Here is a 22,928-nt window from a genome sequence, read left to right on the forward strand (position 1 = left end):
TCATGTTCCAATCGGCCAGGATTCGGCTTTGCGTTTGGAGGGATGAATCAAAACAAAGTTACTGGAGAGCAAACACCAGTGACACCATCACCTGTGGCGAACCGAAATACAACATTCATGGTACCGTCCACTGCGGCCAATCGCGCAACTACCCTCTTGGCACCTCCCATGATCATCGAGCCCGACCAGGATGGGGATCAGGGAGAATCATTGGATTCAAAGCGAGCCTCCCACATTGTCTTCAACAGCGGATTCATCAACCGTCTCAGTGAGGTTCCGACCAACTTCCACCATGCAAATCTGCAGCTCTCTAAGGGATGGAAGCCGTACAAGCTTGAGCTGAAGGGGTCGAAGCTATACTTCTACAAACCTCCGGGGGATCGGAGTGCAGCTATCAAGGACTTGTTTCCGACAAGCCTCGTCCCACCTTCCCAGGAGGAAGAGGATACAGATGCTGAGATGTCTGGAGTGGATGAGCTGGAGGGAGCCAGAAGTAAGAGGAAGGGAAAGGGGAGAGAGGAGACGGCCACGCAGGGGAGGAAGAAGAGAGCGTTTTGGGGGAGAACGACACATCCGGATCTGATTCGGGATGCAGATGGCATTATCGTGAAAGGGTCTTTTGAAGCCCTCGTTCATGAGACCGTATTTGCGACTACGTTCTTCAGTCCGCTGGATGGTGCTGAGGAGGGGAAGGGAGAGGATGCATCCAAGAAGCGCGATGGGAAGTGGCAGGAGTTTGCCTCCTCCGTCCTGTTGTCTCTTCCTTTCATTGTTTGTCGGAACGTGTTTGAGGCAGAGTTTATCCGACGCTGTTCGCACCTCATCAGAGTGGATGATGATGCCAAAGAGGCGGAAACATCTCGTGTGCGCTGGCTGGTGAAGGAATATCTTCGTCATCATGGAAAGCCGGCGGACCAAACAGCTTGGGATGAGTGGAAACAAGACACAATTCCTGACATAACTCTTACCCTTGACGAATACAACCCCTCTGCTGGAATGCCCTCATCCCTTTCGACCCAGGCCCTATATAGTCGTACCCCGCTCCTAGGAACCGCCTCTCCCGATTTCAACACATTCTCTCCAAGGCCTGACGATCAGAAGATGGTCTCATTGCTTGAGGCTTTGAGTGGAGGTCAAGAACTGAGCAGGCCACGCCCAACTTCTCCAGGACTTCAGCAGCAAAACACCCTTCGATCTGGCTTCCAACCGACCAACAACAGGGGTTATGACTGGATGGCCACTCTGAATGAGGAAGGCCTGTCCCGAGACGTCCTTCTTATGCTGGATCCCTTCTTGATTGCACGAAGCTTAACCCTCTTCCATAGATCCGTTTTAGAAAGAGCCCCTGACAACTTTACCTCCGACTTCGCCATGGCTTCCGATGCTGACGGGCATGAGTCGTTGTCCTCATCATTCGCATCTCTCTTTGGGAGTGATGACCAGCCGCATTGGTTGACTAAGCTGCTGCTGCTGCAAATCCTAGGAGCGGACACATCAGGCGCCTCAGCTGCTGCTGCTACTCAGCTCTCTTCACCAGGACGGAGGTCTGAAGATCGAAGTGTTCAGACGTCGCGGACGCATTCAAGGTCCGAAGTCATTTCGGTTTGGGCACGCGTTGGGGAACTTTGTAGGGGTGCTGGGGACGACTGTTCGTGGCGAGCGATATCTGCTGCTCTCTGCTCTCGACCTGTCGCCAGGTTGGAGAAGGCATGGAAGAGAGTCGATCCTCAAGCTCTTGCCGTGGTTGAGTGGTGGGTATACCCCAGGGATAATGACCAGCTTCTCACTGTGAAGGAACCCCGGGTGACGCCTTGGGGAGGTGACACGAAGATTCAACTTAGTGAGGAGTTAGGGAAAGCAAGAGGGGATAGTGGAGATCAGATGATTGGTGTCGAGGCTTTAACCAAGGCCCGGACGGTGTTTGAGAAATTCCGCCGTTCATTTTCGCTCTGTCCAAGGAAAGTTTCGGTTCATGAAGATGAGATCGGTCATGATGTGCGAAGGCTGGTGGCTTATTGGAGTGACATGGCCCTTGAAGGTGGCGGAACAAGCAGCTTGGCAATCAAGTTCCAGCGGTAAGCCTGGATAATTTTACTTTCCTCTATGTTTGCTAAAGCGAACCGTTCAGTGTTGAGCAGTTCATGTCCCTATCCCTAGCGGCAGAGCCACGTCGTAAAGGCCTGTTTGAGCCCTATTTTTGGTCTCGAGGATCAAATCAGGGTCTCCAAACCTCACTGATTCCCTTGCTGTTTCCGGAGTCATGTCCGACTGTGACACTCGTCGACAGGACCCAACTCATTCGTGGCAGACTTGACAGCGACGCCACAGACATGCAACATCTGCGTCGAAATGATGCTCAAGACCGACATCAGTTGCAACGATTCGATATGAGCCAGGACTTTACTAAGCGTCTCATTCTAGGCCAAGGTGGGACTGCGATATCGGTGTACAATGGTGATTTAGTCTTGGTTGTTCAAAGCGGTGGTTTTGAGGTGGACAGCAACTCGCGACCTTCTTCGCGTGCTCCATCTCGTCCCCCAAGCTCTATCGCCGATACACCGAGTGGAGTGTTGAGTCGAGCCCCATCTATCCGAGTTAAGCCTAGCACTGGTCACACACTGAACCGCAAGCCGAGTACACAAGGTTTAGACCGCAAATCCAGCATGGCAAGGCGCAGCTCTCTTCCCTCCGTGTCCCAAAAGCAGAATTTTGTTACCTCCGAACCGTCTTCGGATCCGCCTCTCCGCGTTGTCGTCCAAGCAGGCACACTCAACAATCTCGTCACTATCTTAGTCCACGGTTTACAACATATTTCAGTTTCAGTTGCAGACGATAATGGGGAAATGTCCCTACGGGAGGGTATGACCCGAGAACTCATGGTTGATCGTGCAGAGTTCGCGAAAGTGTGGTGGAACGTTTTTCGAAGTTTCTTTACCCCTCTTGTTTTCTTCGAGGTAAAGTCAAACCCAAATTGTGGTCTGCTCTATTCTTACTCGCGATTCCGTCCCACAGTTGTTACGAAAGCTCTACATCAGCTCACAACCTACTGGCTCATCTCCCAATGCAGCCGAATATGTCCATGTGGCAAGCAAGCGGAATGAAGCGCTCATAGCGACCAAGGAGTGGCTGACTATCGGGGGCGGTGCCCAGGACATTCTTGACGATATTCAGCTATTCAACGCCGTTCGGTCATTCTTGGAATCAGCTGATGATCATGTCTTTCATCAATCGGCATCTTTTAAGGAGCCATCAGCACAACAAGCCTGGAACACCCTTTTGTCCACGAAAAAGTCTCTTGATGCCGCTTTCACCTCCCAAACCATGAGGCCTCCTATCACCCGTGGCCATGCTCAAAAGTCTGCCTTGAATGGATCTAGGACTAGAAAAATGACCACCACGCGGGAGCCGCCTGATATGGATCGCATGGACCCAGAGGACTTAGTTGACAATCTGGATGGCATGGCCTGCGCTGCCTTCAGTAACGTGACAGAGGAGGTTTGTCTTTCTGCTTTCGTCCCCTGGTCTTGACTAACTTCATTCTGAAGGATTTGTACATCACTGCTGATCTGCTTGAGGTACAATCTGCGGACCGGATAGGCTGGTTCTCTCTTCGAGAAACTGGGACCTCCGAGGAAACAATCGACATCCAAACCATCTATTCGCATATCCAGGAGGTGGAGCCATCGTCGATGATATCGGAGCTCACTCAAGAGGTATTATATCGACTTTTGCCACCTGGAGTTCGAAGTTGCATTCGGGCCTATGCCATCATACGTAAATGGCTCATTTCCAAAATCGTCGCCCCAAGGCTTGGTCTTCGAGCTAGACAAGCACGAATGGAGCTCCTTGTTCAAGCTATTGAAGTGGCACGTCTTCGAAATGCCGAAACGCCTACGAATGCTCAGGTTCTACAGCCTTGCGTGCGTTCCTTTGTCGAGACGGTGATCACTTCAGCTATCTTGAGCGTTGAGAGTCGCATGCACCATCGTGCATGGCAGAGTGTAGCTCACAGTAGGGGCTGTCAGTGTGATTCCCTTCCATCGCTCCTTCTACGGCCGTACATTCAGGATACAGCTTCTCGGGATTGCCTGACTGTTGACATGGGGTGGCTGCTTGAGCGAATGCTCGAGGTAATCGCAACCCCAGATGTCATTGACTCCTCTTCACAAGAGGGTCAAAGTCTCGTCAACTTTGACAAAAGAAGGTAATGTCCCATGGTTCTCTTATGAATGTCCCTTAATTATTCTTCCTTCAGGCATCTTTGCAATCTCATCAGTAAAGCCTCCCTACTTCCTGCATCACGCAAGAATCCCTCTTCAGACGAGGCCAATAGGCGTGGATTTGAGCGCCTCAATAACGTTGAGAGGGAAGCGATTCACTTGCAGTTCGATCATCGTGGGATTAAGGAGGAAGCGACGAGGGAAGCCTCTCAACCCGGTATGAATGGCCCCCACTCAGCCAAGAAGGTCACTCGTCCGTTCAATAGGATAATCGTCTTACAGATGGAGAAGAATCGCAGGGACAAGAACCTCCGTTCTCGACTTCAGAGAGAGAAGCTGATAGAACAATCGAAGAACGAGCGACGAGACGATCTTCTCAACAAAGCTATGCGGCCTCGAAAGGCTCCCATGACTAACCCTCAGAAACAGCACAGGAACAAGAAAAGCATGTCGGCGTTCTTAAACTTCATGCGCCCCATTTCGAGTGCTTTTGGCGCTGATATACATCCTGTTGGCTTGAAAAGGACTGCGGCAGAGCTTAATTTTACGACCACTGGGAAGCCGGCACTGGTTCTCAGTGTGTTGGATGCACGAGTGGCGCAGTTCATTAACAATGAACGGTCGTATACGTTCCAGCTGGATACCGAGGACGGAGGGCATTACTTGCTGCAGGCCATGAATAAGCGTGAGATGAACAAGTGGCTTGAGACCCTTACCCGTGTTATGAGGATGGCTGCGAAGCGTCGACTTACTTACATTGGAAACTCCCCCAAGCCGCAGATCGCAGATCATATTCACGATCGTCCAATTGTTGCATCGCGGGATCCGAAAGCAGGTGAGGCGACTCTTGTTGAAGGGATCTGATGTGGTCGCTAAATGAATTCTATTTCAGTCTTTGGTGTCGAGCTTGAATTCTTACTTCAGCGAGAAGCTGGTGACGAACAGATCTTGCCTGGGACAGTGCCGAGAATTATCGAGCAGTGCTTGATGGAAGTGGAAACGAGGGGTTTGAGCGAGGTTGGGATATGTATGTTTGCGGTTGATTTCGCTCATATCATCAGAAGACTAAGGTTACTCTCTCCAGACCGTATTGCAGGAGCTACTTCCGAAATCAACACGTTGAAGGAAGCTTATAATCGCGGGGACTCACCCATTCAGCCATCAACGGATATTCACGCCGTTTGCGATCTGGTCAAGTCGTGGTTCCGTGTCTTGCCAGAACCTGTATTCCCATCTTCGTCTTATCATGATGTTATGCAAGCCATGAGTGAGTTACAGTTGTCTTCTTCTCTCAACGGGGCTTATCTTTCCTTCAGGGTTGGAAAATCTGGATGAACGACTTGCCAGCGTCCGTAATGTTGTTCAAGCACTACCACAGGCCAACTTTGACTTGCTGCGACGAGTCTCCGAACATCTCGATCGGTAATTGCCATTCCTGCTTGACCTTATTCATCCTCTTACGTCTTTGTAGGGTCACCGACTTTGAGGAACACAACCATATGACGGCCGAAGCTCTCGCGATCGTATTCAGCCCCAATCTTCTGCGAGCACCCCAGAACGATTTCGTAATGATTTTGAACAATATGGGTCACTCGCACAAGCTCGTCAAAGCCTTGATCACTCATGTTTGTCTCTTCGTTTTTTGACGCACATTGCCCGTTAACCCAGATTTGACAGCTCCACGTCATCTTCGATGAAGCTGATCCGGAAGCTGAGATTCACTCAGAGGACGAGCTTGACTCACCAATACTTGAGGAAGATGAAGAAGCGTATGAAGAGGACGACGACCCCCAGACCCGGATGAACCAGCTCACTGGTTCAGATCAGGAACAATCACCGCACACGCACACTGGTGACTCCGGAAACCCATATACCCAGCCTTAATACCCTCCCTTCATCCATCCATCCACACGGAACCCATCCTTCTCTTTCTCTCATCTTTCTAGTACCCACCCCAACCACTTGGACGTATGTATGTATATCCATCCGCATGATTCTTCAGCTTCTTTACCCTTTATTCCACCCCGTTGCTTTCGATTCCTATGGGGCTTGTTACATACCTTAACCTTCTGTGCTTATCGGACGATCACGCGCAATAAGCATTTATTCGTCTCTTACCTATGCCCTGTCACTTATCATAATTAATCCCATGTTGCCTTTGCATAACTTACTATTTTTTTGTGGTCGCTACAACGGACACGTGTTTCAACAGTCAAAATTGCCCAAAATCTGTCTAGATGAGCGAAGCGGTCCAGAGCGGATTTGTCTCACTCTGGACCGTAAAACGCGTGAGCGACAGTGGTCGTCGTCCGTATCAAGTGAGCGTGCATTTCCCTCTGCTGGGTAGGATGAGCCGGCGCGGCCCGTGGGTTGAGCACGGTGCACAGCCACGAGGATGAGTCAAGTCAATTCCTAGACCACATTGATCATCCTCTAGTTTCATCTCCGTGCGGCGACTGTTCAACACAGACGGGTTAACGAGCGGACTTCCGACCCTTGTGTCTGCATAAACGATGTCCTATCTCGAAAATGCAGTCATGGACGATTCGGCCCAGCATCCAGCAGATCCCCTCATGATCGCAAGGCTTGCGCAATTCCCGAAGGGCGGAGCTGCACGCAAATCGCTAGAGGACTGGTTGAGCGGTTCGACAGGGCAGCGATGGGTGGGCAGGGTCAATGTGTCGAAAAATCTCATTCAAGATGGTCCGCCGACGACTTACGATATGGACGAGGTCAGAGTTTTGTTAGGCACCCATGGTGATATCAGAAAAAACTTGTCCAGCAAAGGGATCGAGGCCGAATTGTTGAAAACACTCTGCGGCGATCCAAAAGAATATCATGTGCAGCCGTGTTCGGATGATTCGCTGGTTTATCTTCTCAGCTTAAAGGATATTGATTTATTAATTGGGATGTGCCATCTAAGTATGCATTCAACTCATGTCGACTCTTTAAAAAGCTCTGACATCACTACCGCAGTAAAGATTGACAGCTACGATTCGATATCTCCATCGCAACCCCTCAACAGGTGAGAATTAGACAGTGTTTCATCTGCCCATCAGTTAACTTAACATCTGCTCATTCTCAGCAAGGCTGTACGCCTGGATCGTTATTTCAAAAAAATGTACACTGGACCAGGCGTCCAGTGGCTGAAAATGGCACTTCCCCGGTATATGGAAATGTACAATCGCGATATCCATTATGGGAAAACGATCGTTGTCCTTCAAAGTAGCGGAACGGGAAAGTCTAGGACATTGGCTGAAATGGCGAGCTCGGTGCGCATTGATTTATTTCAGAGTTTCGTGGTGGCTCATCCATATCAGAATCCTCAAGAGAATTGGGGTATCAGCATTTGTTTTCGTGGACTTGGGTCGAAGGGAACACCAGTTGCATTGGATGGGTACCCACTCGGCGATAGGTCTGCTTTCGGCTGCCTCGATAGGCTGCCAAAAGACGTGATGATGAAGCTCAAATGTGTGAAGGTATTTACGTTCAATCGTCAGTTGGTTGTCAGGGTGCTGATGCTCAACAGAGCGAAGAGATTGCGGCTGCTTTCATGGGGGCTCTTTTCGGCGTCGTGCATGACACAATCATGGATGCGAAACGTTCCTCTGATAAACACAAGGAAGCTTTCGATAAATCTTGGGGTATTTCTGAAGTCGCCCACCAGGCCAACGCGCCACGCGTTAAGAATTTTGAGAAAGTTCGTACCAACGCCATTGCCTTACTTAAAGAACATACAGAGGAGATATTGGATGCACGCCGCTTTGCTGCACCAATGGTTTTTATCACGCCTGATTTGCAGGAGCCAGGGGGTGAGTTGGAATTGATGTATTCACGCATTGTTGTGTTTAATGAAAGGTTTAGGGACTGCCACATGGGTAACAAAACTGTTTCATATCCTCGTCACCAAATCTGCAGAAACTCTAGACAACGACCGGCGCGAACTAGAATTGTCATGCTTCACGTTCACGCTTGATGAATGTAATCAAATGAACTTTGATCACAAGCCACATCCAAACAAGAAGGATCCTGATAACCGTATCACGCTTCCTGCGATGCAAAGGGTAATCAAGGCTAGTGAACAATTCAATTTCTGGTTTTTCATGCTGGACACGATCAATGGACTTTCTGACGTGTACCCTGACACGCCGGCTAAGAAGGTAACATCATCGTTTCGCCTACAGTCAGGTCCTTTGAAGCCCCTTCCACCCTGGATACATATGCCTCTCGACGTCATGGTACCTTCGCCAGAGAATTTACCCAAGACGCCTCTAGAAGCTCTCCTACTGGATCACCTTCGGGTGTATGGTCGACCGGTGTGTAATCCTGAATCATTTGATGAGAGGGCATTTGCGCTGATCTTTGACCCCAAATTTTAGCTGTGGTCGACATTTGATGATAATGAGATTGTGTATGAAGCTAGTAGGAGACTACTCTGTGAAGAACCTCAGCATTTCCCCAGCTACAACTCCGATAAGAGCGATTTGCAGGTCCTGGCCGTGCATTCGACTCGATTCATCCTCAATCTCACTGCCGAGGGTGCTGCGAGCCGAATGGCCATCGACTCCGCGAATAGCCATCTACGTGTTCTAACTGACTACAACGCATCAACACGAAGGTTAAAATCTGAAGTTTTGTCTGAGCCTATCTTGGCTATAGCTGCTGGCGACAAACTCCTCAAAAGCAAAGAAACATACAAAAAAACTATGGGGATTCTCATCGAGCGACTCCTCCTGGACATGAAAGTCATTTCTCTAGGCGAAAATGGGGACCTTTGTGGTAGAATGATCCTCATCGTCAATCGTGATGCCACTGTCCATGCAGCAGGGGGTCAAATTTGTGTTGTTGACACTGTGAAGCACAAGATCGTTCAGGGACACCACAATCAAGGGGGCTATCTGCGTCAAGAGGGCCATCTGCGACATGCTGTACGACCTTTCCTGTTGCACTCATATCTCCGCCAGCTGGTGGATCAGAAGGAGCTTTCCCAGGTCGATGGCGCCTATGACTCCGGCTTGAAATGGGCGTCGAAGGTCTACATGAACTTTACGCATTTTGTCCAGCTCGAGGACTTCATCGAATCCGAACTTTCGTACGAGTTTGCCCTTCTGTGCTGGCGGCGAGGTCTGGCTTTGCAATGTGTCGGTAGCCAACCTGTCATTGACAAGCTCCTTGTCGGTTACCGTGGCGACCTTTCAAAGCCTTTCGATCCCAAGATGTTCGTCTTCATCGTGGTGCACACTAAGAACCGGGTTTCGGTTGCACGGTCGGACTTGATCAACACTATTACCTGCCCATTCCTCACGTCCGGGTCGGAGCGCTGGAAACCAGAGTACATGGTAATCCTGATGGACCTAGGCACCACGCCTGCCGACTACGGGGACGCCGTTCAAGTTACCAAGTGCAAAGCCGTAAAGGGCTGGCAGGCCTGGTCTGCATTTAATGAAATTGAAGAGTATCCGGCCGTTCGCATCAACATGCGCGGATTACGACCCTACCTTTCTCTGCACGAATGGGCGCCTCAGGTGCTGCAGCTTGGATCGAACAGGGGGTTGGCCGATTTCTCGAGCTTTAATGAAGAGTTTGAATTCACGAGGAATGCCACTAAACATGCATTGACCTTGTCCGACGAAGAAACGCTAGCCAAGCATAGAAAGTTGTTCAAGGGGGATGTCTGAAGAGTTATAAAAAGCAATTCGTGTATTATATTTTATTTCACTGACAGCGCAATTCCACTTTTTGTCTTGTCAACAAGTTACCATCCAAAAACATCCTTGACTCGGAAACCATGCTCCTAGCTCGTTTGCTCATGCCAATGCAGCCATCAACGTTCAACCATATCAACCAGCTCGGCCCGTTCGTCAGGGGCAGGGCCAGGTACTTTCGAACTCAAATGACGGCTGAATCCTGCGCAGCCCGAGTGCAGGCTTTCGAAAATCGATGTTGAGAAATTGAGAATGCTAGAAGGGCCACGATTTGGGGCTGCTTTCAAATTGGGGGAGCATCGCTGAAGTGAGTGTCCACATACTCCTTTTATCAGTGTGAGATGTGCACAGCCGACTTCAGACTTTACTTAGACGCCCTAGACATGTGTGTGCCTGTCTCTGCACAGCACGCACACCAGCGCTCAATAAATATCACAACAGCCATCTGAAAGGCTGATAACGAGCGCTTTCGTTGCTGTCTTTCCCACAACGACGACGATAATTTCCTCCTTAACGACGACCTCTTCCTACCTCGAGTCGCACCCTCTACTACTTCTCAGATGCCGCCCGATCCTGAAGCAAACTTGAACAGAGGAAAATCGATTCGCGGAACATCATTAGCGAGCGCACAGGCCGCTGCTCAACAACAAGTTAAGAGCTCGAATGGGAATCGAGGATCAACAACTAATCGCTCGCGATCAAACCAGCCCGACCATGCCAATGCCCAGGCAGGTGAGCTCGTGAACCCAGCCAAAGACGAGCAGACTACTGGTGGAGATAGAGCAGGCTCACCGAAGAAGCCGAGCACGAAGTCACGATCGAGGACCGCTGATTCTTCTTCGTCTTTGGACATTGCTGGTCAAGCGCCTGTGGGAACCCCCATTGCTGCCCCATCAGGTGCGCAGGCCATCGGGGCTAATCCGACGGCCCGATCATCGGGTGCCCCAGCTGCGACTGGGAAAGCAAGTGGGGAAACGGGTGACGCTGACGCGACTAACAGGGAGATGGTCGATCTGGGAAAGCCGACCAAGCCTCTGAACACTTACCCTCCGGGGTGTAAATCCAGCACCCCCGTATTATCTTCCTCCGATCCCAGTGTTCGCCTCGTTAAGTCTTCGTCTGCCAGTGCTCAGGCCGAGCGCCAGAAGGCCCAGGCTGCAGCTGCAGCGGAAGCTCGGGATCGAGCGATCGCTGAAGCAGCAAATACCGGGGAGGGAGGGCCAGATAGTACTGCGCCTCCAGGTATAGTCAGATCGGAGGATCAAGACCCACTTGCACTCCCAAGGCGTCTTCCTGGTCTCCCTAACTCTCGGTCGAGTACCCTAAACTCAGTACCACCATCAGAAGGCGTTGAATCTCAGGAACAAGATTTAGGTGATGCAGAGAACGTAGACTATTCAGACGGTGATTCCAATGACGACTACGGCGAGGACGAGGACATATACGCAGACGCTAGGGCGATCAGCGAAAAGCTGGCTACTCCAGGCTTCAAGGAGTCGCTAACTCAGGAGGAATATGACGCTCTTCGTCATCATCAGTTCCAGCAACAACAGCAGGAGGCTAATCGTCAAATGTACATGCAACAACAGCAGCTACTCGAGGTGGCTGAGGCAATAGCGCCAAAGCCTGGCAGCCGCTCTACAACTAACATGTTGGGAATTGGCGGGAGCAGCGACAAACCCCAGTCATCGAAAGAGAAGCAACTGCGCAGAAAAATCCTAGAACTGGAGTACGCATGGCAACAGGAGAAGACCTCTCACGTAAACCTGGATCATCATTACAGGAAATTATGGAATCGCGGGAACGCACTGTCGGAGGAGCTGCAGAGATCTCAGCATCAGGTCCATCGCCTACTGGACGATGTCCGGAGCTTGACGCATGAACTTGAGGCTGTCAAATCGCAGCTTGCGGATGCGAAGACGCTTTCGGAGGTTCGAGGCAAGGAGCTGAAGGGCGCTCAGGTGTTCCTGACTAAAGCCGACACACTGTCCACCACGGATGTTGTGCAGAAGGTTAATGCACTGAACGAGGAGATATTCCAAGCTGCTGCTCTTCTTGGAGAGATGCTCCGGAATACGGAACGACCGGATAGGACACAGGAAGAGGTCACGGTGGCGTTTGAGAAGGCTGGGTGGATGGTGGGCGAGCACATGGCCAACATCCTCGGTGCAGAGTCAGTGAATCTCCGCACAGACCTCAACCCGCTCCTCGTCCAAGTCGTGTTGCAGATCGCCATCACTACTTGGTGCAAGTTTGTGGTCTCTTCGTGGAGGCCCAGTGATAGCAGCGTGGCAGACTTTTTGGCAGCTATCTACTCCGAGATTCGCCAAGTTGGTGAGTAGTCTTCAAATATCTTGTAGTATCCCAATGATCTGATACGCTTTCTCGCTGCTGCAGAGGATCAAGCCGTCTCTGGTCGTTGGCGCTCAATCACGCGAGCCCAACTCCGCTCTTCATCCGATGACTGGACAGGAAACCTCATGGGCGGGCTATTGAGCGTCCTCGTCATCGCCGGCTGGTCAACTCGTGAACTAGACCAACAACACCAATTCGAAAGGCGCCTTCCACCCATCTTCAAAGCCGTACAAGACCTACGCAAAGCTCTCGGTGAAGACGTCACCTCCATGGACATGGAAGTTGCCGTCATCGATGCTGGCGATCCTTTCAACCCTACCTACATGGAAGATGGGTACGGGGACGCCAGAGCTTCGTCTGGGAGCGGGAAGAAGGCACCGGAGAAGGTTAGTGGGACGACGGGGTTGGGGTTACACAAGATTTCGATGAGGCAAACGTCGAAGGGCCCGGTCGCGCATTCGGAGATGGTGTTGTTCCCCAAGGTGGTTTTGGAGGGTACGGTGAAAGAGGCAATGGATCCTGCGCCTCCGCCTGCGTCGAAGTTGAGGAAAAAGCCAAAGACAGATAGGCCTGGTAATGGAGGCGGAGGTGGTGGAGGAGGGGCTCCTGCTACGGGTGGTACTGGCGCTGGTGGTATGTTGCAATCTGCAAGCAGCTTTGTATCCAGCTTCATCTTTTAACTCTACTGACTGTGTATACCCCAGATACCCGCAAATGATGATTATATTGAAAAAGAGACACAAGGAAATGCCGGAGTGTCATCGTCAGTTGTACATTAGTCTCTCTCCCTCTCCCTCTTGCTGCTTGTTGTGGATGGAACTACTTGTTCTTCCGATTGAGAATTGTATTCATTGGACATTTTGGCTGGACGATTCGTAACCACTCCCGAGTCTTGAGGGGCAGAATACAAAGACTTGCTTCGCATCGCCACTGTCAAAAATTCTGGTCACTAGTACAGAAGGGTTCTATACATGTCTGTCCTTCGCAAAATTAGGATCGAAGTGAAGAAATCTTTCGGAAATCCTTGAACAAAACATCAACTTTCTTCCGTCCTGATTCTCTTCGTTTGTGTCCCTGTACGTTTCTCCGATGTAAGCACTTGTAACATTGGGGGATCGACCAAAAGATACATACCAGTGCTCGGCCCAGCCTCCCCACTCCGCATCGCATTCCCTATAAGCAGGCGTCAAGAACATTCCACCTGTGCGAACAGAAACCACAACAAACCCATCTGTGTTGTCCTCACCCTAGAGAAATAAGGCTGCACAGGTGGAGGCCTAGGTCTTGACGGTGTAGGCTGGCTTAGCCGGCGAGGCTCTGACTTGTGATCTGGCTCAGGCGAAAGTTCCCGTTTCAACCTTTGACCAGGCCCGCGAAGTTGAGTTTCTGGGGCACCAAAATCCGTTGCGAGCGTTGCAGATCGTGAGCGATCGCGACTTGGAGTGGCGTTAAATTTGCTTGGTTCTGTGTCACGTTTCAGCGACGAGCGGCCAAAATCTGTTGCTAGTGTTGTGGATCGTGAGCGATCGCGAGGGATGTTATCTTGGAACAGATACGATGCTGGAGAAGAAGGGGGCGATGGACGAGAGACTGAGCGACGATCCTGTTTTGATGAGCTGTGGATCGTGGTTGGCATGATTTGATATTCTTGAGGTTCAGATTTCACCGAGACGTCACGGAGTTCTTGATTGAGTTGCGACTGTAGGTAGCCAACTCGGGCTGCATGGAATTCATTGCTGGGATCAGATCCTGGTAGTCCTTCGTTCGCTTCTGAAGCTGAAGGACCAGATTGATCAACCGATTGAACGCAGACATTAAAGGTGTGATGATCAACTCACGTTCCGCCTTTACCATTACTACATCAGGTTGCCCGGACGAATTGTGCGTCTCGGATGGATGGGCCTGGAGCGATCTAGCTAGAAGTTCGAGGGCAGGATCAGAGCCTGCTAGAGTTTCTACTGGTAATATGTTTAATCAGTATTATCTTACGCGTGATGTGGTAGAGGTAAAAAGCTCACAGTCACCGTCAAGGGAAACGACACGTTCTGGAACTGCCGTGAGGGTATGTGGTTGGGACGGAGCAGAGGGAGGTATGACTGAAGAGAGGAAATCTTCAGCTTCAAGGGAGTCCACTGCTGAAGTTTGCTTTAGATGTTCAGCTAGGAGGGCATGGAGTTCATCGCTGGGATCAGGTCCTGGCAGCTGGGTGGTCTCTTCTAGGGATTGATTAAGCAATTGAACGCAGAAATCAAAGGGATAATGATCAACTCACCATTTCCGTCTTGAGGTTCCGCCTTGACTGTTACATCAGGTTGCATGGACAATTCGCTTTCCTCGGATGGATGGACTTGGAAGTATCTAGCTAGCTCTTGCTGGAGTTCGAGGGTGGGATCGGAACCTGGTAGAGTCTCTGCTGCTAAACCTTTCTTCAGTCATTCGTTGACACAGCCAAGGATGGGAAGGGGCTCACAGTCGAAGGAAAGGTCCCGCGGTTCAGGTTTCACGCGTACTGTAGCTGGAGGTGGAGATGCCTCGAGGATGTGCGATTGTAATGGAACAGAAGCAGGAGGTATGAATGAAGAAAGGAAATCTTCAGTTTCGTCCACTGTTGGAATGGGATCAGAAAAACCTCGTAGCCGCAGCGCTGTGAAACATACTGGGGTTTTGGCGTAACCCACCATATCCACCGACATCTCTCCGTTCCATAGGCGTCTCAGAACGCAACAGGGCAGCTGCCACTTCCGCTAACATACACAACAAGACCAAAGATAAGCGTCTGCTTGGAAGCCAAACGAAAACACGAAATCCAGACCTTCTTCATACGGATCCATCTTCTTAACGATAATAGGATCTGAAATCGGCGGTCGGACAGGCGCAGAAGCTTTGTGTTCCGTGTACAACGCATGAGCGGGATGTGCAGCTGGGGGTACGTAGGGCTCAAAGAGACCTGAAGGAGGGTGTTCTGGTGCTGTAGCTGAGGCTGGGGGCGCAGAGGTTGACGCGCTGGTTGAAGAAGGTATCGGTGCTGGTGCGAGCTGAGTCGGGGGTGGTTTTGACATCCTTGTTGGAAGTATATCTTCAGTTGGGGGACGAGCTGGGTATGGTGGTATGGGCGGATTGACAATGGGTGTTGGAGGTCGCACGAGAGGTTCAAGAGGGGGAGGCTGCTTTTTGACCGCTATAGCCCACTTCAAGTCCATAGTTGGGAGAGGCGCGGGTCCTGGACGTGGGTATGGCGTTACCACTTCAAAGTCCTCTGAGATTTGGAGGTTTTTGATTTTGTCGCTTGGTTTGCCTTCGTTCCATTCTGTAATGACCATGTAAGCGTAAGTCTTTACTCTTTACTTGACTTGACTTGGAGAAAGAGAGAGAGAGAGAAAAGACGCACGATGCTTGATGGGATTTTCGAACCTTGCGTAGTTGTATTCGTAGAGAATAGAGCGTTGTTCATTGTTGGTGTATAGAACGGGTTTCAAAAAACGGTTCCACATGTGTGTACCTAGGCATGGCTCAATGTCTGTATCTGCATGGAACCTTACGATGATATTTTTGTGCTGTACCGCAACAAGTTCGTAAATTCCCATTGATATGAGTTGGTAGAATGTGATACTTACAGTTCCTTGCCAAAACACTTGCTTGACCTGCGCCAGGTTACTCGTTTCTTGACGATCTTTCATCATGAGGTAAAACCAGGTAGCAACTCGGTCGATAAATGCTTGGTCGCCGACGCCTCCTAACGAGCACCAGGGATTGACCACGAAGACATACTTCTTTGGCGCTGTATCTTTTGGCTTTAAATCAGTGCCTTGGTACTGTTTAGATAACTTTGTCAAATCGTGAACGATAGCTGGAGAAATGGAAAGCTACCCTGGCCTTGTTCTTTCCCATTGAAAGGATGTTTGGAGAGAGATGCGCTATCCCAGGACAAGTTCTTTCTGGGGGTCCTTTTACTATACATCATGATAAGCTGAACTCACGACACGATCAACTTAACAAAATTCGTCGCTCGAGAGTAAGGTTATGCTTGATATTGTTGCAATAGATCGAAATACAAGGGTATCGAACGGGTATTAGGTGGAAGGAAACGAGTAGGTTCCCACGTTCACCATCATTCAACACGATGGCAAAGGTCAACTGGCCTATGTCCAAAAAAACCTCCAAAAATCGTCAATTCAATAAAGGTAGTCCCCGACAGGGGTAACAATTATTGCTGACCTTTACTCGTAACACCGCCCCGACAATATGATTTTGCACCGCAAATCCGCACAACCAACGAGCGGCAGTGTAGACAGGCGCCCATCAGCTTGCGTGATTAAGTCACTCAACGTGCAGGGGTCGTGGTCGTTCCTGTAATTTGACGCTGGGATATAAGACCCTCTGAAAAGAGATGCACAGCTCAGACACGCTGTGAAACCCATCAGCTTGCTGTTACCATGTCCTCCTCTCGCTCTGTATACCGTGGACCCCGTCGAAAGCTTGTGTTGGCCTTTGATGTTGGCACGACCTACAGTGGAATCTCTTATAGGTGGGGTTTCAATAATTGATAGGAAGCCTTCAGAAAAACTAATCACCTCTTGATTAGTGTTCTTGATCCTGGACAAATTCCAGAAATCAAAGGAGTAACAAGGTGAGAAATGTCGAGTGGCTTTGGGTGGCGAGTGTGGGGACGGTGGTCATTTGGAAAGTCCTCTGCAGCGAGTGCTTGACCTCTTATCGCACGCTCATTGTGGTCCCTCATTCGGACATTCAACCCACCCTCTTCCTTTCTGACCTACCTATTCTACTCCGATAAGCTACTAACGCAACCCAAAGGTTCCCCGCCCACGAACAAATCAGCGGAGCCTCCAAAATCCCCACCATAATCTACTACGATCGAAATGGCAAAGTCCGCGCAGTGGGTGCAGAAGCCATGCGCGAGGGGATTTACGAAACAGCCGAAGACGAAAATTGGATAAAAACCGAATGGTTCAAACTCCACCTCCGCCCGAAAACCGAAGCTTCCCGACACATCGCCAACGAAATCCCCCCTCTGCCGCTGAACAAAACCGTCACGGAGGTGTTGGGTGATTTCCTCAAATACCTCTTCGAGTGTGCGTCGAGTTATATCCAAGATACCCATGCGAATGGACCGGATTTGTGGGCTTCTGTGGAGAAGGATATTGATTATGTGTTGTCCCATCCGAATGGCTGGGAAGGGATCCAGCAGACGCAGATGAGGCAGGCTGCGGTGCAGGCCAACCTTATACCCGATACGACTAAGGGCCATGCGCGGATCTCGTTTGTGACGGAGGGAGAGGCGAGTTTGCACTTTTCGATTCAGAATGGGTTGCCTTCTGGGGCTATGAAGGTAGGTGGTTGTGGTGGATGTCTACTGGATTGAGTACGATGCTGATGTTTTGCTCGCCAGGAAGGAGATGGTGTGGTCATCGTCGACGCTGGTGGAGGTACAATCGATGTGAGCGCCTATAGTCGGAATACAAAGGAAGTCAAGGACTCTTTCGAGGAAATCGCTGCTCCTCAATGTAAGTCTACCACCATACATCTCTTCCGATACATTCACTTATCCTTCATCCTCCAGGTCATTTCCATGGGTCGGTCTTTGTCAGCATCCACGCCCGCCTCTTCCTCGACCGTATGTTCCCCCCTCTGACTTTGCCATCCTCAAACTGACATCCTTCAGAACTCCTCGCGGACTCACCGTTCATCGAGGATTTGGACCATATCATTCGATGCTTCGACAAAACCACCAAGCTCCGCTTCAGGAACATCGATGAACCACAATACATCAAGTTTGGATCTACCAGGGACAACGACGAGACTTACGGGATTCGCTTTGGCCAGCTGAAATTGCAAGGGTGTGTCCTTGTCATTCCTTCTCTCTGCTTTCCCTGTTGACGCTTCCGTAGAACCGATGTTGCGAAGTTCTTCGAGCCTTCGGTTAAGTGTATCGTCAACGCCGTCGTCGAGCAGCGCAAGTCGGCACATAAGAGTATCTCTGTGAGCTTTCCTCAGCTACTCCTTAGTTCTATCGCTCACCCAGGGATATGTGTTAGCACGTCGTCCTCGTCGGTGGTTTCGCGGCCAGCGACTGGCTATACAACAAAGTCCTCGAATCACTCAGACCCCTCGGACTCAACGTCCTGCGGCCCGAAAACCACGTGTACGTCTTCCTCCTCCCCTTCCCCTTTTCCACACAGGCTCACCCCTGCTTTCTCTCTCTCTCTCCTTAGGAACAAAGCAGTTTCAGACGGAGCCATCTCCTTCTATCTAGACCACTTTGTACGTACCCGCGTATCGAAAGTGACATACGGGAACTTTTGCCACATCCCATATGACTCTTCCGATTCCGAACATGTGAGGCGCCAGGGTAACACGTTCGTGAGTGTGTCGGGGTCTAAGAGGATTAGCGATACGTTTGATATTATCCTGCCTAAGGTTCGTGGTTTCGTGTTTTGTTATGTGAGCTGGGGGAAAGGATGCTGATTGTATTTTAGAATACCCAAGTGTCAGAAGCGAAAGAGTTCAGGAAACCTTATTTCCGTGAATCGGAGAATAGGAACGAGTTTAAGGATGCATCGTTTTCGATTTGGTGTTATCGTGGGGCTGTGGCGGAGCCTAGGTGGAAGGACGTTGATACTGGTTCGTTCTCATCACCCCTCCTCTCTTTCTTCCCCGCTAACGTGGTGATGGACACAGATAATTACACCAAGATCTGCACCATCGAAGTTGACCTCTCTCACATCACACTTACGCCACGATACAAAGGAAAGGGAGAAAGGGGGCAATATTTCCGTTTGGATTATGACCTTGTTTTGTTGTTTGGATTGACGGAGTTGAAGGCCCAGGTGGCTTGGAGGGAGGGGGTACGTGTGCCTTGCTTTCTCTACTCTCCTTGCTTGATGTTGACTTTTGGTTTTGTTTTTTTGTGTGGTAGAGCGTTGAGAAACGGTAAGCCTCGTGTTCGCTCTCGACAAGAGAATTTGCTTGCTGATTTGGTGGAATAGGAGCGCCACGAAGATCGTTTATGACCCAGATATCACGCGTGATGATTAGAGTGTTATGCTTTTCTTGGATCCCCGACGAGTCTGTGAACTTGAGAGAGAATCGCTTCTGTAAATTCATGTAGTTGGAACGGCACTGTTTTTCCCTTGTATTATATTCATCTTGCTCGTTGTATGGTTTCAACATACGTGTTTCGCTTTGCACCCGAGCACATGGTCGGCAAAGTCCGATCCAACTTTTCCACTTCCAAGTATCGGAGATTATCCTGACTACCTGCAGCTATGATCTTCAAAGCTTTCATTAAACGGACAACCGTCGGAGCAACCTCGTAGCAAGAAAGGCCACCTGACGATCGTTCCGACTCCCCCATAATTCTACTCTATCTTCTTATTCATCTTCTGTTGAACTCCTTCGAGCAAAATATCCGCACCGAACAGAATGTTGATTCCGAGATCCTCAACCCGGGGCTAGCCATTCCCATGAACATCACGGCACCCATGTGCAGCGTGATGTAGATTCAGTTGACGCGATTGAACGGGATGCCGTACTGACTTTACGTGCACCTTGTAGGTTCGTGGGCGTGGCAGACTCCGCACCAGGCATAAATAATTTACGAAACGAAAGAGTTACACATTATGCGGGGATATACTATAAACTCGAAAGTGATCTAAAGTTTGGCAACCAGTTCCCTCGGCTGATTGCTCTTCCACCAAATATCGACCGCCTTGTCCGCGTCGTAACCAAACGACTCCTTGTTCTTGACCCTATCTCCCCATTGGTTCGGATTCCCTGCGCAGTCGTCCGCAGGTTCCCCCCGGGCCTCCTTCAGCGCTTCCTCCATAGCCGCGCGCATTGAGGCGTCCCTAGCCTCTTGCTCTGGCCCATCCGGGAGATGGAATATGTGTTGATTCTTTCTTGAATCCAACTGCGTCATTGTCGCTCGCGCGTGCCGGATGGTCTCGTATGCCCGCAGGAGCGGTGTGAGTTGTCTTCGGCTGGAAATACGGGAGAGGAGATTGCCAAGCACGGCTGCGTCCTCGACCGCCATTGCCGACCCCTGCGCCCTGTACGGCTGGAAAAAGATATCAGGTTCTTTCTTAATTATGGCCTGGGAGGACGTACGAGCATAGGATGGCAGGCGTCTCCCAACAAGCAAATCTTGCCTTCAGGATGAATCCAGCTGTTCAAGGGTTTCCGATCCAAAAGGGACCACAGTAGACTCGAATCGACCATGGCGAGCATTTTTTGAATTCTGAAGATTCTTAGCTTCAGCGAGAATTCCAAATCATCGGACTTGACCCCTTACCGAGGCTCGAAGCCAACAAAATCTGATCTCATAACGGCGACATCGGCAGGCCTGGCCGACTCATTAACACCTCTGCATGGGTGGATCATTACCAGATTATAAAGTTGTTTGTCGCGCTATATGATGGCCAGAGGTTCAGGAAGGGATTTGGTTCTAAAATTGAAATGACCCACGATACAATATCCAACGATGTGTCGTCCAGGACCCATCCAGATATTCATACTAGTTTCATCCACCAGTTGCTTCAGCTCTGGGTCCTTCATCATAGGACCCGTAGGAATGAGAGCCCGATACGTCGCATCCCCGGTCGGTGTGGGTCTATCAGGTTGACCAACAACGATGTCTCGGAGTCGACTGTTCAAACCGTCGGCTCCAATAACGAGGTCGGCTTTAATTATATCGCCGGATTCCAGGATTACAGCAGGCTGGGAAGGGTCGACGTCCCGTACTTTCGTATTCAAACGGATCTTCATAAACGGTCGAGCAAGGTCCAGCAAGATCTTCTGGAGGTCTGCGCGCTGAAGGGGCATTCAGTTGATAACCAATGGCCGGAACGAAAATGCAACACCCACATGGATGTTGTAATAGGGCGCGCCGTGGTCCCTTTTCATTGAATCCCCCCACTGCTTCCAGCCAACCACTTCGCCGTCATGGTCTATGAAAGTTATACAGTCAGCAAAGATACTGTTCCTTCAGCAATGACACAAACATCTGCGCATGCAAGCTCCCTGAGGAACAACTGCGACCGCTTTCAGCCTTTCCCCAGCGCCCCAGCGGATGAGGAGTCTCGACATGCTTGGTGTTAGTTGAATACCAGCACCGATGTCCCCGAGCTCCGAGGCGGCCTCGAGAATGGTCACTCGGTGACCTGCGCGTCCGAGAAGAAACGCGGTTGAGAGCCCGCTGATGCCTGCACCAACGATTATGACGTTCAGTGACAACGGTGCCTGCCTGGGCTGCGCTTGGGAGACAAACTGTGTAATAATGGTGGAGTGAGCTGGTGCGCGAGAGCAAGCATTCGAAGGGACAGACCTCAGTTGCTACTTGCTAGCGGGGTAAAAATTGTCAAAACTGGGGAAGTTGTGCAGAGAAGCATAGTGCGTACCATGTTGGTCAAAGGCTGGGGGATCGAGAGAACGTGTATCTTGGTTCCGATACGCGGGTATCATCTGGGTCTTATAAAGGGCGTGGGCCCCGAAAGGGCTGATACAAAATAAAAAATCGGAAGGCCACTGCTGTCTGTTTGTCAAGACTAGAACAGGGAAGGGGTGAAATTTCGGGTGCGAGCTGGGAAGACCTCGGACTTTCACTTGGCGATTTTATTATGGAGGGCTGGCTGTCCGGCCATTTTGCTTCCTTGGTTTTCTTTTGCGCTGGGACAAGACGGTGACCGATGGCGATTATTCAGATAAATATTGTTGATTTCGGGGAGCTGCTTTGGTACCTTTGATTCTCGACTTCAAGCGTCAAGGTAAGGTTTCAAAAATTCTGCCTGAAACCGGGATTCATTCTTGAAACTCTCAAGAAAAATATGATGACGCGTCCATCACAACGGTTACTATGCCATGATGAGAGATGGAACATTGCATACGGGGATAAAATTGAGTAAGTGCTGGGTGGAACGCGAAATCAAGATGCTCATTGCTCACATTCGTTTTGTGGATTTTACCTTTTAAGAACTCAAACCGCACATAGTAAGTATGTCAGGACAACCTGCAAATTCTTCAGATTAAAAGCATCATAACCGTGACGCCCAATCATTCTTGTGCAGCACCCAAATGGTCCTATATCTCCCAAATATCTCCCTCGATTTTGAAGATATAAGAACTTCCACCGGCAACCAGTCGATCACAACTGCTCCCGGATCTTGATCTTTCTCCAGTTTGTCAACAGAATTTCTCACGGAGTGACGTTCTCCTCAACAAATCCGTCCTGTCGCATGCGAGGCCCTCCGGTTCGCATGGCATTTCAAACTCCGTGTCTTGTTTTCGCTGCAACTTGAAGAGAGAAAAAAAATTGTCTCTCTTTCTCAGGCTTCCTGAAAATTGTACTTGCTGCGAAATAACATCGGGCCGTCGTTTCCATGTACTATTATTAATTCGCATCCTGGCAACACTCTTGCACTTCTCTGTCAAATGACCTCTGCTCGGGCATATCTCGGTTTTCTACTCTTGCCGCTATAGCTTATCTCGCCTTTATTTATGCATAGTAGTGTAGTCTATTACACTTTACGAAAAGGTTAAGAAGGCCAAAGCCCCGCCGATCATCATGATCTTCTGTTTTGAGAGCCCGGGGTCGGACATCACGGCTTGTTGGCCAACTTGAAGATCAGTGGACGCA

General features: G+C 50.1%; 5 protein-coding genes across 5 annotated transcripts; 3 read left to right on the plus strand and 2 right to left on the minus strand.

The window, feature by feature from the left end:
• Positions 1–5,387: 5,387 nt before the first annotated feature.
• LACBIDRAFT_149380 (uncharacterized protein) lies at positions 5,388–5,767 on the plus strand (the record flags this gene model as incomplete). Its single annotated transcript, XM_001881463.1, has 3 exons — positions 5,388–5,487; positions 5,537–5,642; positions 5,692–5,767. Coding segments are annotated over 3 exons (282 nt in total), but the record flags the coding sequence as incomplete, so codon positions are not given.
• A 966-nt stretch (positions 5,768–6,733) lies between these two features.
• LACBIDRAFT_294481 (uncharacterized protein) lies at positions 6,734–13,304 on the plus strand (the record flags this gene model as incomplete). The annotated part of the gene is made up of 11 exons (XM_001881464.1): positions 6,734–7,245; positions 7,306–7,492; positions 7,514–7,691; positions 7,721–8,032; positions 8,079–8,536; positions 8,600–9,771; positions 10,019–10,097; positions 10,188–10,232; positions 10,378–12,259; positions 12,323–12,913; positions 12,985–13,304. 11 exons carry the CDS (start codon positions 6,734–6,736, stop codon positions 12,996–12,998), a joined length of 5,430 nt encoding a protein of 1,809 aa, XP_001881499.1. The 3' UTR covers positions 12,999–13,304.
• LACBIDRAFT_294482 (uncharacterized protein) lies at positions 13,195–15,957 on the minus strand (the record flags this gene model as incomplete). Its single annotated transcript, XM_001881634.1, has 10 exons — positions 13,195–13,354; positions 13,415–13,453; positions 13,508–14,056; positions 14,119–14,235; positions 14,305–14,496; positions 14,553–14,696; positions 14,751–14,973; positions 15,034–15,587; positions 15,669–15,834; positions 15,895–15,957. 10 exons carry the CDS (start codon positions 15,955–15,957, stop codon positions 13,317–13,319), a joined length of 2,085 nt encoding a protein of 694 aa, XP_001881669.1. The 3' UTR covers positions 13,195–13,316.
• Positions 15,958–16,713: 756 nt separating this feature from the next.
• On the plus strand, positions 16,714–19,489 carry LACBIDRAFT_294483 (uncharacterized protein; the record flags this gene model as incomplete). Its single annotated transcript, XM_001881465.1, has 12 exons — positions 16,714–16,805; positions 16,863–16,907; positions 17,093–17,627; positions 17,688–17,802; positions 17,859–17,912; positions 17,961–18,135; positions 18,187–18,277; positions 18,334–18,440; positions 18,511–18,715; positions 18,775–19,143; positions 19,215–19,228; positions 19,285–19,489. 12 exons carry the CDS (start codon positions 16,714–16,716, stop codon positions 19,331–19,333), a joined length of 1,851 nt encoding a protein of 616 aa, XP_001881500.1. The 3' UTR covers positions 19,334–19,489.
• A 460-nt stretch (positions 19,490–19,949) lies between these two features.
• On the minus strand, positions 19,950–21,696 carry LACBIDRAFT_298169 (uncharacterized protein; the record flags this gene model as incomplete). The annotated part of the gene is made up of 8 exons (XM_001881635.1): positions 19,950–20,354; positions 20,405–20,534; positions 20,589–20,704; positions 20,762–21,106; positions 21,161–21,243; positions 21,298–21,562; positions 21,621–21,635; positions 21,694–21,696. The coding sequence occupies 8 exons, from the start codon at positions 21,694–21,696 to the stop codon at positions 19,950–19,952; spliced, it is 1,362 nt and encodes a 453-aa protein (XP_001881670.1).
• Positions 21,697–22,928: the final 1,232 nt, after the last annotated feature.

This window comes from Laccaria bicolor, genomic scaffold (genome assembly GCF_000143565.1).
Source record: "Laccaria bicolor S238N-H82 LACBIscaffold_13 genomic scaffold, whole genome shotgun sequence".
NCBI lineage: Eukaryota > Fungi > Basidiomycota > Agaricomycetes > Agaricales > Hydnangiaceae > Laccaria > Laccaria bicolor.